Below are 19,420 nucleotides of genomic sequence, written 5' to 3' on the forward strand. Positions count from 1 at the left end.
CCGTTTGAAGGTGATGAGGTGTTCAATGCAGGGATGTCGCTTGTGATGCTGGAGCGCCCGCCAGCGATCTTTAATCGCTGCAGCGATCTCAGGCGACCACCAAGGCACAGTCCGCCGCCGAGGGGGCCCAGAGCAATGGGGAATGGCAGATTCGGTGGCAGTAACGATGCCGGTGGTGACCGATTGAACCACCGCATCAATGTCATCACTAGAGAGAGGCTCAATAGCGGCAGTGGAGGAAAACAGGTCCCAGTCAGCCTTATTCATAGCCCACCTGCAAGGGCGCAGAGAAGACCGACGCTGTGGCAGTGACAGAAAGATCGGAAAGTTGTCACTACCACACAGGTCGTCATGCACACTCCATTGGACAGACGGTAAGAGGCTAGGGCTACAGATTGAAAGGTCAATGGCGGAGTATGTGCCATGCGCCACACTGAAGTGTGTGAAGGCACCATCATTTAAAATCGAGAGATCGAGCTGCGACAATAAATGCTTAACGGTGGCGCCTCGACCTGTTGCCACTGACCCACCCCACAGAGGGTTATGGGCGTTGAAGTCGCCCAGTAACAAGAAAGGTGGCGGCAATTTGGCTATCAGCGCAGCCAGGACATGCTGCGCGACATCACCATCCGGTGGAAGGTAAAGACTGCAGACAGTAACAGCCTGTGGCGTCCACACCCGAACAGCGACAGACTCTAAAACTGTTTGTAGAGGTACAGACTCGCTGTGAAGAGAGTTAAGGATATATATGCAGACGCCACCAGACACCCTTTCATAAGCTGCCCGGTTCTTATAATAACCCCGATAGCCACGGAGGGCGGGGGTTCGCATTGCTGGAAACCAAGTTTCCTGAATAGCAATGCAGAAGAAAGGGTGAAGGCTGATAAGTTGTCGAAGCTCAGCCAGATGGTGGAAGAAACCGCCGCAATTCCACTGGAGGATGGTAGTGGCCATGTCTGAGAAAGGCGTGACGGGACTCAGAAGGCAGATTACGCCGCTGGGTCACCTGCTGCCTCCAATTGAGCACCGGTGCTAGCGCTATCCATGGTGTCTGAAGGACCGGCGAGATCGAGGTCCTCAGCGGACGCCAGAATCTCCAACTCGTCCTCAGACGCAGAGCTCGTAGGAAGCGGTGGAACGGGTGCCACCGCAATGTTGGTATTCTTGGGGACTTTCTTCTATTTCTGTTTCTCTCATTGTGCCTTCGGTGGTTCAGGCTTGGAGGGCTTCACAGGGTCAGTCTCAGGGACAGACGACGACTGTGAGGCCCTACGACCAGGGACTGGTGGTTGTTTGAGCCACTTGCGGGTGTCTGCTGTGCCGCTGGTCGGAACTTGCGAAGGGAGGTCATCAAGGGAACCCTTCCTGGCGAGAGTAGCCGAAGAAGTCTTACGCTTCTCCGGCTGGGAAGCGGGAACTGATGTCCCCGATTGTTGGGGGGGAGGGGGTGTTGCTCCTGAAGTAGATGGAGCAGGAGCAACAGGTTGTGAAGTGCCCCCCCACAAGCAAGGGGGCTGGTGGAGTCTGACCGATCTTAGAGCCGATTCGTGACGATGGGAGAACCGTCGTAGCAACAGCGGCATAGGTTGACGTCATTGCCACAGGATGGAGCCGCTCATATTTCCGCCTAGCCTCGGAGTAGGTCAGGCGGTCCAGGGTCTTATATTCCATTATCTTCCTTTCTTTCTGGAACATCCTACAGTCCGGCGAGCAGGGGGAATGGTGGTCTCCGCAGTTAACACAGATAGGAGGCGGGGCACATGGAGTATGGGAATGCGAAGGACGTCCACAATCCCGACACGTGATGCTGGAAGTACAGCGAGATGACATGTGCCCGAACTTCCAGCATTTAAAACACCGCATCGGAGGAGAGATATATGGCTTGACATCACAACGGTAAACCATCACCTTAACCTTTTCGGGTAAGACATCACCCTCAAAGGCCAAGATGAAGGCACCGGTGGCTACCTGATTATCCCTCGGACCCCGATGGACGCGCCAGACGAAGTGAACACCTCGTCGTTCTAGGTTGGCGCGTAGTTCATCGTCGGACTGCAGAAGAAGATCCCAGTGGAATGTAATACCCTGGACCATGTTGAGACTCTTATGGGGCGTGATGCTAACTGAAACATCCCCCAACTTGTCACAAGCGAGCAACCTCCGTGACTCGGCAGAGGAAGCTGTTTCGATGAGAACTGACCCAGAGCGCATTTCCGACAAGCCCTCCACCTCCCCGAACTTGTCCTCTAAATGCTCCACAAAAAACTGAGGCTTGGTTGGCAGAAAAGATTCACCATCAACCGCATACAGACAAGGTACTGGGGTGAATAATCTCCACTACCGTCTTTAGCCATGTGTTCCGCCCATGGAGTGGCTAGGGAGGGAAATGATCTTTGATTGTATTGCTTGCCGTTGAGGTTAGACCTCGATCGCTTAGAGACTGCTGGTGGAGGCCCACCAGCGAGAGATGATGTACCACGCTTCATTGCGGGTCATCTGCCCTGATGCCACCCACTCCGACCAGGGGCTCTCCCCACGGGCGCCACCCAGCCGCAGCAAAGACCACCTGGCAGGATGGCCTTTGCCGGGAGTCCCGATGCCCCTGAGGGATAGGCATCTACTCCTCGGCATACGTGGGGAGGTAGCAGCTCAGGCATCAGCAGTGCGATCCCTGTGTAGTCAGGGGGCTACCACCAAGAGGGTACATGACGACCCCACCACAACGGACTGGCTACCGTGCTGGATGTCGGGTGTCAAATATCCATATGTGTCATGAGTGCGAAGATGGAAGTGCATAATGGAGGGCATGTATGCCACCCGGAACACACTGCAGCTGACGTGGCCGGATGCTCGGTGTAAGGCCAACTCCATGACAATATCGGTTGTGCCAGATCTTAGGGCAAGATGGATATAGAATGCACCACGTAAGGCGTCCTTCCCCAAATGGTATGCACTAACAGAAAATTTTGAAATCTAGTGGTCAAACCCCTTAGGGGACCATCACATTAAGACCGAAAAGTTTGAGACTCCTTTTAGTCGCCTCTTACGACAGGCAGGAATACCGTGGGCCTATTCGAACCCCCGAACCCGCAGGGGGACTTTGCCATCTCACAACCAAACTGTCACCTCTCAAACTAACCTAAACCTCAGGTTACACAACAAATCAGTCTTTCAGTAAAACCATGTCTTTTGCTTTCAAAATCGTCACCCTTGCCCACTAACAAACAAACCGTGAAAATACAAGCCAAAAGGTGATGTCACAGCAGCCATTAACATTATGTCACTGGTTTAGGCCAATGACTAGTACTGAATATTCCTCTATACCTGAAATGTACACTTACTGTATTTTCTGGGAGACATTCTTAACTGACTTGTGTAACAGCTTTTACTAAATTGCAACAAATTTCATTTTTGTATATATCACACTCATTGGCGGACAGTATGCTCCAATAAACAAGTATCAGTTAAGTGGAATATTCTCTGAAACCAGTTCCATATCATTATGATACACCATTATCGTGCTACCTAAATTTAAAAAATATGTATAAAATGAATAAAAATAAATAAATAACATAAAAAAGGAAGTGGGATATTAAAAGTGTTATGCACCATCAACAATGAGATCATTAGAGGTGGAACATAAATTTGGATGGACAGGTTTGTCGTCAGCGCGATGGAATGCCATGCCAAGGGGCGCAGGTTCAATTCCCGGCTGGGTCAGATTTTCTCCGCTCAGGGACTGGTTATTGTGTTGTCATCATCATCATTATTACCATTAACATGCAAGTCGCCGAAGTGGCGTCAACTGAAGAGTTGCACCAGATGTCCGGTCTACCCGACAGGAGGACCCAGCGATACGACATGTCATTTGTGAAAGAAAATCTCAGGCTGATTTGAGGGAAACAATTTGATATGAAATGATGGAAAAAATAAAAGGGGATGACTAGAAACTGATTTTACCTCTGCTGCTCATGAATGGTCTAATCCAGTTGGTCAATCACTAACCAACTAGCAATGTTTAGCAGGAGTGTTCATCAGACTTTACCTACTTATTTCTGCTGTTTTCACAATATGATGCAGTAATTTGTTATTACTAGACTGTGTGTCTAACACTGTACAACAAGAGCGAAAATACTAAAGATAAATAGATGTGCAACTAAAGCACTGAGTTGGATAGTAAAAAGTGCCTAAATGTCTAATTTGGAAAGTGTAAATTCTGTGATTCATGAGGATGCAAGTTCATGTACAAACAGTTTCAAAGAGACATTTCTTCACTAATCTTTAACTCTTTATGGCACACATTCAGACAATTTTGTTGTTCTGTGGTCATAGTGTTCTGGTAATTTAGTAACTACCATTCTCCAAATCCTCAAAAACCTAGTAAAATAACATAATTTCTTAATACAAATAGTACAACGTGGAGGTACACTAGTCAACAGTACTCTCAATTTTTAAAAATTCATTTAGCCTTAGCAGTGATGCTGAAGTACAGTTCTACCTGGGTAAGAAAAGTACAATACTATGTATCAATGACAATGAAAATCTGATGTGGGGTGAGAACTGTAGATGGAATTTGTATTTTTCAGTTTCAGGCCGCAAATATTTGTGTAGTTCTAAGCTGAAAAATGCAATGAACTAATTCCGTTAACAAGACAGTCACTGTTTTCCCCAAAGTCAGTATGACTAATCTGTGAGCCTTAGGAATGCTATAACTGCTCACATGGCAATGAATGTTGTAATATGTTTTTATCCTTTCTTAATAATATCAAAGTTTCATTACTCAGCAGAAACACCACAAAAGTGCATTTATTGAGACAGGGGAGTCCAAAATTGAACTCTCAAAACAACCATGGAAATAGTTTCCTGGCTGTAAAGGCAAACACGCTCCAATTTAAAACCCCGTTACATGTCAGAAATAAACCTACAAATGACCTTTGATTGTGACTGACAAATAGTAACATGATAGCATTAGATGTTGTCAATAAAATGTTTATCAAAATTTGGATACGTCTTCAATAAGTAAGAACCTTAGAGCAAACAATGTGAACTTTTCCCCAAAAGGTAGGTCCAGTGGCTAAATGAAGAGAACAGACACATACTATACAAAAAGTAGACTTGCAAGCTGTATCAACGTAGGACAACAAATTACAATAAATAAAGCGAATTTGCACCTATTACAATCTACAGAACCTATTAACCCTACTACATCAGGCTACACTACATGTCAATTAGTTACCAAAATATTTATTTTGCATTCAGATTCACTGGCTTTGTCAGCTCACAATCAATTTATCACATTTCAATCATTCAGGCAATGCTGCAGATCAAATTGTCATTAAGCCAAAATGCGAGGTGAGTCCACTATCATGTTCTAGCCATGTGATATGCAAAATGAGGATGCATTAAAATTTGTGGAATGGTTTAGGATAGCTACAGTTTGATTTAGGTGGTGAGGAGAGCTAAATGGCTCTTTGGACAGCACCAATGACAGAAAAATACAGTCAAGCAGATAATTTTAACCTGTCAGGGCAATTCTTCAGTAAACTACGCTTTGTGGAATGCATTCATACTATTTCATTTACCATGGTCATGGCGTTAGTGTGGAAAATCATCCAGCAGTTGATTAAAAATGTGACAAGGAAAATGTTTTGTTCCAGAGATTACCACCTTCCAAAATCAAATGACTAGCTGCTAGGTTTCAAATCACATGCTCCTCATTACATATTGAATGTAAAAAAATAATTCTGCTGAAGCTGAGCAAATATGGATTCATAAACCATGGTAGAATGAGCCACGATTTCCTCGTAGCACAGTTACCAGCACTCCAGCAGATAATTAAACATACAGCTTACAAAAAGAAAATATTTTTTTGATACTGAACAGCAGTTTGTAGATTGCCAGCTGGTGAATTTCAGTATTCAATATGCTCTGTCAATGTGTTTTGGAAAGCATTGTTGTTATGCCTACAAGTAAATGACCGGTTGATACATTACGGTACGTCTTGAATCATGATTTCTAGGATATTGTTTACAATTACAAACAGCGTATGGAAGCGATTACCACCAAACACTACACAACAATACGCATAAATTTCGGTGAGATACTTACTAAATCATATGGATTTACATTGAAATCTTTCCTTTTCGCCCCTCCTCCAACAGTCACATCAAGTTCTGTTTCGCTGTTTGCAGCTGGTTCTTCAAAGTTCTCGTCACCACGTAACTTTCTTAATACTCGAGACGACATCCTGGAATCAACTTTTGTAGACTGCTCATCCCTTTACCCTTTAAATAAATATCAAATCATTGTGTTATCCACATATCTAAAAAAAAAATGGGTGTTCGGAACTTGCACATTTCCACAAACCACAACCACGAACTGATTTCTAAATTCTCCGCGAATACTTTACGAATGTGTTTAATATCTCTGCTTACTGACGTTTCAGCAACAACAATCGACTTACACACGAGGATATCAACTGACGTTACTGATTTTAACATTACCATCGAAATTTCAAAATATCTTGATCAGTCATCTATCACCCTTTCAAATTAGATCTATAAGTATGTAAATACCTGCATTATTATATTTTTTCTTGTTCGTAAATTGTAGGATAATCCCATGAATGTTCCATACGCTTGTAAAAGTGATTCTCGTATAAGTAAAAGCCCTACTACCGATTCCTCTGATGAGCCATAAGAGACACCCCGACTTTCGGCAGTTACCTTGTGTATCTTCTTCCTGAGAACAATAATGGAAAGTAATCGCTATCTACATACGAAACTAATAAGTCCCTGCAGTTCTTCAAACAGCAGAGTCAATTTATATGGATACCAATAAACATGTCACAGAACTTATTTTTGTATGGATGAACACTTGGACCAATGTAGATGGAGAAGTAGCTCCACTGACTTTTTAATGATATACTATTTGATGGATGTCCAGAGACATACACTCCTGGAAATGGAAAAAAGAACACATTGACACCGGTGTGTCAGACCCACCATACTTGCTCCGGACACTGCGAGAGGGTTGTACAAGCAATGATCACACGCACGGCACAGCGGACACACCAGGAACCGCGGTGTTGGCCGTCGAATGGCGCTAGCTGCGCAGCATTTGTGCACCGCCACCGTCAGTGTCAGCCAGTTTGCCGTGGCATACGGAGCTCCATCGCAGTCTTTAACACTGGTAGCATGCCGCGACAGCGTGGACGTGAACCGTATGTGCAGTTGACGGACTTTGAGCGAGGGCGTATAGTGGGCATGCGGGAGGCCGGGTGGACGTACCGCCGAATTGCTCAACACGTGGGGCGTGAGGTCTCCACAGTACATCGATGTTGTCGCCAGTGGTCGGCGGAAGGTGCACGTGGCCGTCGACCTGGGACCGGACCGCAGCGACGCACGGATGCACGCCAAGACCGTAGGATCCTACGCAGTGCCGTAGGGGACCGCACCGCCACTTCCCAGCAAATTAGGGACACTGTTGCTCCTGGGGTATCGGCGAGGACCATTCGCAACCGTCTCCATGAAGCTGGGCTACGGTCCCGCACACCGTTAGGCCGTCTTCCGCTCACGCCCCAACATCGTGCAGCCCGCCTCCAGTGGTGTCGCGACAGGCGTGAATGGAGGGACGAATGGAGACGTGTCGTCTTCAGCGATGAGAGTCGCTTCTGCCTTGGTGCCAATGATGGTCGTATGCGTGTTTGGCGCCGTGCAGGTGAGCGCCACAATCAGGACTGCATACGACCGAGGCACACAGGGCCAACACCCGGCATCATGGTGTGGGGAGCGATCTCCTACACTGGCCGTACACCACTGGTGATCGTCGAGGGGACACTGAATAGTGCACGGTACATCCAAACCGTCATCGAACCCATCGTTCTACCATTCCTAGACCGGCAAGGGAACTTGCTGTTCCAACAGGACAATGCACGTCCGCATGTATCCCGTGCCACCCAACGTGCTCTAGAAGGTGTAAGTCAACTACCCTGGCCAGTAAGATCTCCGGATCTGTCCCCCATTGAGCATGTTTGGGACTGGATGAAGCGTCGTCTCACGCGGTCTGCACGTCCAGCACGAACGCTGGTCCAACTGAGGCGCCAGGTGGAAATGGCATGGCAAGCCGTTCCACAGGACTACATCCAGCATCTCTACGATCGTCTCCATGGGAGAATAGCAGCCTGCATTGCTGCGAAAGGTGGATATACACTGTACTAGTGCCGACATTGTGCATGCTCTGTTGCCTGTGTCTATGTGCCTGTGGTTCTGTCAGTGTGATCATGTGATGTATCTGACCCCAGGAATGTGTCAATAAAGTTTCCCCTTCCTGGGACAATGAATTCACGGTGTTCTTATTTCAATTTCCAGGAGTGTATGTTATTGCTGTGAACAATTTTCTTCATATGTTATGTGAAAAACTGTAAAAACTTACTTGTTTCTATGTAATTTTGACACAGTCATGACTGACAAACTACGCAGATATAGTAATGAATAAAGTGATAAAGTGGTCCAAGGGTCTAGCCTTGGGATACACCGAACCTAATAGTTCCTCACTTTGATTTTATTGTTTTACATTATCTGTTTCCTGCAGCAAAACATGAGAAGTGACATAAGGATTTGAATTTGTGACAATAATACATGGAGTTGAAGGCGTTGTGAATATCAATTTTGTATTGACAACGTTGAGAGACCAAACACTAACGATCAATCGATATTTTATCGATGTACAAGGAGGACGTCTAAACTCTATGGTCCAAGGGACACGAAACACATCTCTGATTTGTTATTGTTTTCTGTTTTCATCTGTTTTGTATATAATTGTGTAGTCACTCGTTAGTGTTAGTATGCCAGATGATTCTGAATTTTTGCAAGAAAAACTATGATATGCAATACCTTGTTTAGATTATTACGTCTTAGCAGAACAGCCGACTTTCAGTGTCTTCATAGTGAAAGGCTTTTAGGGTCTTTCGTTTCCAAGAAGAGCGATGTGACAAGATCAGTCGGAAACATAAGATGTCATGTTAGTTTTAATGTTGATACAGATGAGGAATTTAACAGTGATTACATTTCTGTTGTCGATAAGAATTATGAATCACGCAAAATCTTCTGTGTTAATAAACTGAAAGACATATTTGAAATATCCTCGGATGAGGCAGAAAAGATTTACGAATCCCATCCATATTTACATAAACTGAGCCCTGCAACAATACAGAATAATGCAGAAAAAGCACAGGCGCAAGGATTACAGAAATCTGTTTTGCAAAACAATCCTTGGCTATTGACATTTGAGGAAGGTAAAGTTATGTAATTTTTTCCTCATTTTCTTCTACATTGTGTAGTAATTAAACATGTATGTACGGTACAGAAAGATGGCATACTTCTTAGTTCAACATCTGTTTCTTTCAAAGTTCGTGACGGTTTGAAAATGTACGTGAGGTCTGGATTTGAACCTACGCTCTTATCAAATAATTATTATGGTTTCCCACATGATCCTAAACACGGGTTCAATCTGCTTGTATCTTTTCTTATTATCAAAGTTTGAACACTTCAGAGCCCTTGATTATTGTATAAACTCAACTGTACAATACAAATTTCGCTCTGGAACAATTTTGAGTTAATAGCATTGTTTACATTGCATAAGTGTTTAACTAACGTTGAATTGCGGTTCAGTGCGCAGTTTCGTTACTGCATTTCTAACACATTGGTCTTTCACATCTTAAATCACTGTTAGCTGCACTAATTACTTCTTTACATAGCGTTTCTACTGGCTGTACAGAAGCAGGATGGAACAGTGTTATTCTTTTGAATACTGGGACTCTTTGGAATCTGTTATAATGATGTTGCAGACAAGCAAGAAATCATTTATATCATGTGATCTCACCATGTGGTCGTTTGTGTCACTGGTGAGTAAGAAAGTCATATGTAAGAGAGAGAGAGAGAGAGAGAGAGTCAGGAAATGAAGATAAACTTTAATCACCCAATTGTAGTACAATTCCATCTAGTCATGCAGATGACATGATTTCATGTCAGCATGCCTTTGTATAGAGCATTTTCCTACAGCCTGTGCCTTCCTGCTGCAGAATTAAATGCATCTAATGCAGTGCACCATATTTTAACTGAATGATGTCTGTATGTTGATGAGAGAGTGTTAGTTTGACTTCAAATATGCCATCTATTTTAAGTGGTGCTAGGATGAGAGAAGCTTGGGTTTAAAATTTTGTGACAAATCCTCCCTATGTTGTCATTGAGCAGAGTTCAATGATTCGGTGATTGGCTCCTTCCTGTTGTTTATATTATCGGTCAACCAGCCACTTGTGTATGAGAAAGATTTTGAGCTTTTATACAGCTAATCATAATTTCTCAATGTACATTAATATTTGTTATTAAGAATATTGTAATTATGCTTGAAGGTGGCAACATGTGGTTTGTGGCATACACACAGTTATTCACATGTTTATTCTTTGTGTTAATATATTTATTTTTTCAATTGTAATTACTTAAAAACTAACCTTTTACATATTTTAAGCTCACTCGTCCAACATAATTTTGAACCTCAGACTATCTTCTTGACATACAAACCCAAATCCTAGAAACTTTGAACTGTGTTCCACTATCATGGCGAGTTGTACGTTGTTATGCAGGACATTTAGATGTTCTAAGGATATCATTTACTACTTCTGAATGTAGGACTGCATAACACATGGGTTGGCAAAACATATGAAAATGCCAGTGGATTTACATTTGCATTTTTCTTGACCTTCTGTGTTGTGTATTTAGCAATATTTGTCATACTCAAAGTATGTTTACTGTACTTTACTTCCTGAGAGCCAGGATTTTATCCACCCTTGTCATTTTCTATGTACATCAATTAATGAGCCACTCAAAAGGATTCTGATGTCTAATACTTTCTTTGAAAATTATGCAGTATGTGTTCAGAAAAGAAAACATATCTCTTAAGCTTTATCCACAATTTTTTATTTTCATGTTTTAGTTGACCAGCTTACGTAGTATAGTGCAATATAAATTTGCATTTACACGCTGCGGTGTAATATCTCTGACTCAATGAATGAAGATCGCTGCCCTACGAGGCAGTGGCATTTAGTATCTCTGTACACTTGTAATGCTTGCATGTGTTATGTGTATGTGCTTACTAATAAATAGTGTGGAAGTCATATCTTAATGCTGTGTCACTATTCTACCATCAAAGTGCCCATACCCCACTTCCCACAGTGGTGACCCACAATTTCCACATCATGCTGTGATTTTGCTGTTCGAAAGTTTTCCATGCCAGTTACGCCACTGAGAATGCTACTGTTACAAATGGTACAACCCCTCTGTTTCTTCAGCAATGTCAGCATCATCTCTCAAGAAGTGCTTGTGAATTCCACAAACAGCCTGTGCGCAAAATCGCTAAATATCTGCCAAGGCTTAGATGACACTACAGTCCCAGGTGACAAAGCAACAATGCCTTCATTGTTCGCCACATCTTCAAACCTATCTCGCATCGCCACCAATACCGAGGAGTGAACCATGTCGTGACAAGTGTTGAATTTACTGAATGACTTCATGACAAACATTCCAGATTTTACACCAAGTGAATCTATTCCTGGTATTTCAGACAAAAGTGCACCAGAGAATCACAGTAAACAATAGCTGCTTGCCTCTGCAACAAACATTGATCTTAGTGCCTTTGACTTTCACACAGGACAAAACGTTGTGCATGAATATTATGACACTCACAGAAACGACCTGAACCATATAGAAACTTCCCACAGTGCCATTACGGTTGAACAACACTGGTCCATGCCATACCACTCCATCGTTCCGTTTTGTCATCCACCTGCCAAAAGACTGCGGTATCAAAGTGTACATCGCCTTTCAGTACCTGTTCATTCTGATTTTCCAAATCCTGTGCCAACTGTTGTGACTAAACATGAATTCCTTGAAATGAACTATGACATCAGTCATATCCCATGCCGGGCATCACAACTGACTTGCTTCTGGTCCAGCACTGTGCTTTGGATTTGCATCACCCACACCCATAACCAAAACCAACTATGGACTCTGAGGACGCATTTTTCTCGACCTTGCCTCGCAAAGTGAGATACCACTGCCTTCCAGTTCCAGTGATGTCACTCCTGTGCCAGCCACACTGCAAATGACTGCATGTCTGCATGATATCCATGAGATATAGACAGTGCCACTGGAAAATATATGGACCATGCCTTCCTTCTTTATGGTGCCAGAAGCTCATGCACACACTCACGTGCATTGTCTGCCATCTCAGACATCTGACATTGGGAAAGTCATATCTACAGCGTCAGCTCTGGAACTTCACTCACACATGCGGCCATTCTTCAAACAGCCACCCGAGTTCTATATACATCGCCACATGACACCGACACAACCAACCCATGCTGCGACAGGACCCACCTCATCACGTGCCGTCCTACATTGAGCCGTATTTCCTGCCTGTCTTGTGCATTGATGCTCCTGTGTCTCCCATGCTGTGCCACGCCCACCTCACTGTGGTGCCTTACAATCATTCTGTCCAACACTGTCTGAAACGACCATTGTTCCACATGGATTCTTCCATGATGTGTTTTGCCCTCAGCAACTGTTTCATGTCATCCAGTGGCATCATTGGGGGCGGCGAGAAGTTTGCCACTCTTCTTAACCTCCTCAGAGCAAGTGCGGGCCTTATTAGAAACTTGTGCTGCTGCTATGGACACTTCTTAGGTTGATAAAGCATCACAACCCCCAATGAAGTGCACTCCTAAGGCAGTGTCGTGTGACATTAACAACAATGGTGAATCATGTCATCTCCTGCTTCCTGGACTCACTCCACACTTCCCCATTAGACCCCACGCAGTATGCACCGTACAGGACGCTACTGTCCACCCCATTACAACCGTACCGGCACACTGTCTGTCGCCACCCCTGCCATCTAGCTCCCCACAAACTTAAGGTGCCTAATGCCGCAGTGTACAAACTTTTGCAAGCTGCCATAGTAAGGTCATCAGACAATACTTGGGCTTCCCCAGTTAATCTAGTTCCTAAAAGAATGGTACTTGGCACATATGTGGCAGCTACCACTACGTCAACACCTATACAAACATTGACAGCTACTCCATTCTGAAATTGCGTGATTTTTCCCATGTCTTGTCTGGGGCAAAAATTTTCAGCATTGTCGATTGTAAAACAGCCTTTCTGCAAATTCTGATGGCAGATGAAGGCATACTAAAAACAGTGATAATCACGCCATTTGGTCTCTCTGAGTTCCTGTATATGCCATATGGACTAAAAAATATGGCACAGACGTGGCAAAGATTTATTGGTAGTGTACTGTTCAATTTGCCTTTTTGTTATGCCTGTCAATATGACATAATTTTTCCACAAAATGAGCAAGACCATGTCAACTATGAGTGGATCACCCTCGATAAGCTGGCCTCTCATGGGGCCCTGATAAATGATGACAAGTGCCAACTTCGGCAGTCCTGTGTGACCTTTGTTGGACACTGCATCGATGCATCTGAGGTGCATTCTGCTCCTTAGAAAATTAACCAAATATGCCTCCGCCCACCTCCTAACAACTAACAAGAGCTGCCTAGGTTTTTGGGAACCATAAATTTCTACAGGAACCAACTGCTTTCACCACTGAGACTTTGCTACCACTCACCTAAGCATTCCACAGCAGAAATACATCTGGTAAACGATGCCTTCATTGGACACTGCAAATGCAGGCAGCCTTCGACAAAATAAAAGAACACCTCTTACATGCCATGGCCCCCACCCACCCATCTCCTAACGAATATCTAATTATCACATCTGATGCTAGAGGTCACATGATCGGGGCTGCTTTATAGCAAGAGATTGGTGGAATCACTCAGCTGCTCAGGTTTTTCTCCCACAAACTTACCGACACCCAGGAAAAAAATGTCCACATTTGAACGTGAACTACTAGCCATACATGAAGCAGTTCGTCATTTTGAAGATGATATTGATGGGAGACCCCTTACCATATATACAGACCATCGCCCATTGGCAGACACATTCCTCAACCCGTCAGCGGATTCTGCATCCAGGAGAGATGTCTTAGCACAGTTCACTACCGATGTGCCGTATGTTAAAGGTGCCGGTAATATGGTGGCGGACTACCTTTCTCGTATCGCAGCTACCTCTGCCCAAATGGACTTTGATAGAATCAAAGATCCAAAAACACAGATGCTGATCTCCACAGCTTGTTTAACAAACCAGACACCAGACTCCAATTGCAGCAACGCACGCTACCCAGTGTGACCAACCAAGTCTGATGTGATATTTTGAATGGACATATTGTATGACAATTTTTGACCTCCATAACCTTCCACAGCCGGGTGTGCACCCTACTGTATGCCTCATCAGTTAATGGTTTGTTTGGACAAACATTAAAAAGGATTGTGCCATGTGGACCAGGATTTGCATTCCATGCCAGCAGGCAAAAACCGGCCACCACACACGGCACCCCTTTGGTAAATTCCTGATTCCAAAGGGGCAGTTCCAGCGCATCCACGTTGTCATTGTACAGTCACTCTCCAAATCGTGTGGGTACCATTGCATTCTGTTATTGATAGATCACGCGACGCAATGGGTGGAGGCCGTGCCCATTTTTGACCTATCAGCAGAGACAATGGCAAAAACTTTCATCAACAGTTGGAGAGCCAGATTTGGCTGCCTGGCCTCCTTAACCTCAAACCAGAGTCAGCAGTTTGAATCCTAACTGTTCAGTGACTTATGCCACCTGCAATCCAGTGTCCTCATGGAACAATGGCATTGGGCAATGAAAGCTACTCTCATGTGCCACTCAGAATCATGGATGGAGGCCTTTCCATGGATTCTGTTGGGCACTCACATGACACACAAAGTTTACCTTGACGCATCACTCACTGAAGTACTATATGGTGAGCCTCTCAGTGTATCCACTGAATTCGTAGCACATGAAATGGTCCCCATAGAGTAAGACTTACCACATGTAGTGGCACCTGTGTGGACACATATACAAAACATCCATGTGCCATCCCCTCCTATCACATGCCACTACGAATTTTTATTCATAAAGACCTGGCCAAGTGTTCTCATGTGATGTTGCATACAGATGCAGTGAAATCCAACCTTTTGCAGGACCATACCGATTGTTGAAACATGATACAAACACTTTTGATATCATAATTGATGGAAAACAAACAATAGTGTCAGTGAACCAGCTTAAATCGGCATGGACTTCAGTGGACCTGTCACAACAGACACTCCCCACTATCCATCTGTTAGTCGGTTTCCAATTGTGTATGAATCTGCACAATTTTCTGCCTGACAGCATATCGCATCACGTTACACAATACCAACCTCATGATTACCACTACCTACATGGATAGGTGGTCTTTTGCAAACACTGTCGCCCACAGTTTTTTGCACACCACTGCTGCCCCACCAGAAGTTAGCATGGCAGCACTCACCACCTGTTTTTCATCAGACGGTGCACTCACTATCACCACCCATGGCTTACAACGCCGCCAGCTCTACAATGCCTCCTGTGGATGCAGCATTGCAGGGCAATGCTGCCAACATGCCTCCCTCTTCAAATGCTGCCACTGAGACTACTTCCTTATCTGCTTACACCGGCAGTGGCAACCCATTAGTTGCATAACCAATATCGCACTTTGGCCTGCACCCTGCCACCCCAATCCCCTCCCCCCTCTCCCCCCTTGTGGTGCACCTTGCTGACTATGACAAATCTTCCCTCACACCCACCATCATAAAGCTGCCTACATCACTTCAGACAGATGATGCCCCGTTGCAGCCTTTTTCTTCTGCGCTGTTGGGGGGAGGGGAGACCTCTGTGGCGGCGTAGCTTCTTTGACTCCGTGAACGAGAATTGCTGCCCTCTGAGATGGTGGGAGTTAGTATGCTCTGTTCGATCATAACGCTTACACATGTTATGTATATATCCTTACTAATAAAATAGTGTGAAAATCATATCTCAGTGCTGTGTCACAATTCCACTATTACACAGCGGATACCCCACTTCCCTCATTCACTTGATCTCTTTATAAGTACCACCATCCCAATTTTATCCACAGATGGTTAGTTTCCTACAAAATATTGATACATTTACCGCTCAGGTGTTTTTTTTTTTAATTGGTGGGGGGGGGGGGTGGTTACTGATGAGCAATATCTATATCCTACATCTAACAACTGTTTGACCTTCTTTAAATTAATTATTCTTAAGCTCCAGAATTACACTCTCTGCCAGGTGCTGCACGGGTAAGTCACCATGCATAAAGTATATCCAACAACATAGAGTGATTTGAAAATCTTAATACTGTATTTGTGGCTTCTGATTGGAATGTACGAATGTAAAAATGAAACTTGTCTTCTGTTGCCAGGATTTTATCTGTATCAAAAATTTCATTGCGTAATCTACATGAACAGTTTCATCACATACCTGTTGTATAATGGGTGTCTCAGCAGGAGTGGTCAGTATTCAGGGATATGATAGGAATGATCATTCAGAGCAAAGAAATCTAGTAAACATGAGCTTTAAAACCATGCCTTAAGAGCTTTGAGCACTTCTTTGTCTCCAATACTATGAAACAAGTCTCCTCTACTGCTATAGCTCTTTGCTTTCCATATTGAATTGTGGAGGCTTAAGGACCAAAACAAGAAAATTTTTTTTAGTAAACATGGGCTCAAAAAATGCGTACTTTAAGAGCTGTGAGCCCTTGTTCAGTACAAGAGATCTGCTTACAGTAGTGAAGGTGCACAACTGGTCATAACTCTTAAGGTATGCGCTTTAAAGTCCATGTTTACTGGACTTTTTTTGTGTAGGTTCATATTGCTTCCTCCCAAAATATGGAAAGCAAAGAGCTTGCAGTAGAAGAGATTTGTTTAACAGTATCAAAGATAAAGAAGTGCTCGTAGCTCTTAACGTGTGCATTTTAGAGTCCATGTTTACTAGACTTTTTTGCTTTGAATGATCATTGCTGTCATATCCTTCAATATTGACCATTCTTCCTGGGACCCTCTGTATTCTGCACTAAATTTTATTCGGGATATATTTGTTATTTCCAGAACTTATGAGTTTATCATTTCTGTTAGATGAATTATCATCTGCAAAATGTATAATACATAGGAGTAACCGAAAGTGATGTCTACTGGTAATTGTCAGAAAAAAAGTTATGTTTGAACAGAAAAATTTGTGCACCAATAATCGTGTATTGTTGGATAAATATGTATATAATAATATCGAAAAATCTGTGAATTTCTTCAAGATTTGTTTATTTACAGTAATTTATGTACACACTTTAAATTACATAGTTGCTACCTAAAAACAGTACAGCATATCTGTTGCTTTCAGTTACAGTAAAAGGATAATATTGAAAATCTGTAGGATACAAGGAATCATATGTATTTTTTCCATTACCTGTAAACACAACATCTTTCAGACGAATGTCGCTGACATCAAGCTGTTCCACAGTGACTCTAGATTGATTAACATCTGCACTGAAACCACTAGACCTCTTACCATCACTAATACCAATACAGTGTTGTCATAGTTGCCACTGTTTATCAAAATAAAAATATGATTATTCCAACGTGCTCTGTAATTCTCCATCAGCAAAATCAGTTGTTTATGGGCATTATATTTTTGTGAGATACTTGTAGTGTGGGATTCGTCCATATTAAAACCATTTATGTCACATAACACAGATCTCACTTTCCATAACGAAATATAAATTAGCAGTCAATATTGTGGTGCATATAGAGGACACTTTATTTTGAATTATTGGAAACAGTAACATGGTTCAAATTAAATTTTGCAAAATTAAAAATCTTAAATAAGGTGTTGTATCTGAATTCTTGTGTACTTGTATTAATTCAGTCAAGATATACACATTAATGTGCAGGAGAGTAAGAAATATGTAAGAAGTAGAACTCAGAAACCACTGCTGTAACCACAGGTCAGCTGATAATATGTCACCAATCCATGATTGCACCTACAAGCCACATGACATCCAGATTGTATACAACATTGTGACTGTGTTGCAAACATGCTATCCAAAGATTTTATTTCTTGTGATCTTCACTCCGAAGACTGCATGTCCATCCTGTGTGAGCATCTTCATGTTTGACTAATTGGTGCAACCTACAGCTGTTTGAATCTACTTACTGTATTCAAGCCATGATCTCACTTTACAATGCACCCTCGCCCCTCCCCCCTACCCACCCTCCACACAGGCGCACACTTCTTTTTCCTATTAGGAAACTGATGATTCTTTGCTGCCTTGTGATGTGTCCTATCACATAGTCAAATTGTGCCACAATTTTTTTTTTTTTTCAAATTTGATACCTTCCTGTTTATTATGCAACAACAATGGAAATTCCTGGATGGAACAACATGTAAAATAAAGGAAAGGCACCCACTCACCTGTAGCTGACTGATGTGTGGCATATAGAAATACACAACAGGACCTGTTTGTAATAGCTTGTGAGCTCTTGCTCTTTCTCTGGTAGAAGCACACACATTCACGCACACAACTACACGGACTCCGAAACTCACATGCCTGTGGCCACAACAAGACTGATGGTTTGTTATAGACCGCAATTACTTGGACAGATGGAGGTGGGGAGGGGCTAGGCAAGAATGCATGAAGTGAGCAGGGTGTAATGGGATAGTGCGAGACAGGAATTTTCTTAGTGACACAATGACAGTGGTTGCGCAACAAGATGGGAGGAGTTCAGAGACTGGAGCATATAAGATTTAGGAAGAGAGAGGAAAGGGATGGGAGGAAAGGATAGGAAGGTGGAGATGAGGAGACAGGCAGGGAGGTAAGTGATAAAAGTAGAAGGGTGGAAAAGGAGGGGGAGGGAGGGGGAGAAACTATATGCTTGCTTGGAGGGGTAGGAAGGGTGGTAGGAGAAATCAGTACATGATCTGCGTGGGGAAGCATTATTGTGGACAGAAGAAAAAATTAACAGAGGTTTAGGCCAGGAGAATTGTGAGAGTGCAAGATATGCTGGAGAGACAATTCGTACCTGCATAGTTCACAGAAACTTATTACTGGAAGAGAGTATCCAAATGACCCGCATAGTAAATCAGCTATTGAACTCATTTATGTTGTGGTGTGCTGCGTGTTTGGCAACTGGATGGTCAAGTTTGCAGTTTGCCATACTTTGGCAGTGGAAAATATTGTGAGTAGACAGTTGGTAGTCCGCAGCTCGTGGTCGTGTGGTAGCGTTCTCGCTTCCCGCGCCCGGGTTCCCGGGTTCGATTCCCGGCGGGGTCAGGGATTTTCTCTGCCTCGTGATGACTGGGTGTTGTGTGATGTCCTTAGGTTAGTTAGGTTTAAGTAGTTCTAAGTTCTAGGGGACTGATGACCATA

General features: G+C 43.5%; 2 protein-coding genes across 3 annotated transcripts in view; one reads left to right on the forward strand and one right to left on the reverse strand.

Moving 5' to 3' along the window:
- The window catches only part of LOC126259472 (transcription factor 25), a 118,034-nt gene extending 111,609 nt beyond the window's left edge, over nt 1-6,425 (reverse strand). The window contains exon 1 of one of the 2 annotated variants that reach the window (XM_049956305.1): nt 6,109-6,425. In XM_049956305.1, the coding sequence (XP_049812262.1) occupies nt 6,109-6,246 (138 nt within the window). In that variant the 5' untranslated portion in view covers nt 6,247-6,425. The remainder of the gene's footprint in view (nt 1-6,108) is intronic. The other variant, XM_049956304.1, reaches the window with a different exon arrangement.
- A 2,348-nt stretch (nt 6,426-8,773) lies between these two features.
- LOC126259464 (transcription termination factor, mitochondrial) overlaps nt 8,774-19,420 on the forward strand; it is a 62,457-nt gene continuing 51,810 nt past the window's right edge. The window contains exon 1 of the mRNA XM_049956293.1: nt 8,774-9,295. Within this exon, the coding sequence (XP_049812250.1) occupies nt 8,881-9,295 (415 nt within the window). The 5' untranslated portion in view covers nt 8,774-8,880. The remainder of the gene's footprint in view (nt 9,296-19,420) is intronic.

Source organism: Schistocerca nitens, chromosome 5 (assembly GCF_023898315.1).
Source record: "Schistocerca nitens isolate TAMUIC-IGC-003100 chromosome 5, iqSchNite1.1, whole genome shotgun sequence".
Classification (NCBI taxonomy): Eukaryota; Metazoa; Arthropoda; class Insecta; order Orthoptera; family Acrididae; genus Schistocerca; species Schistocerca nitens.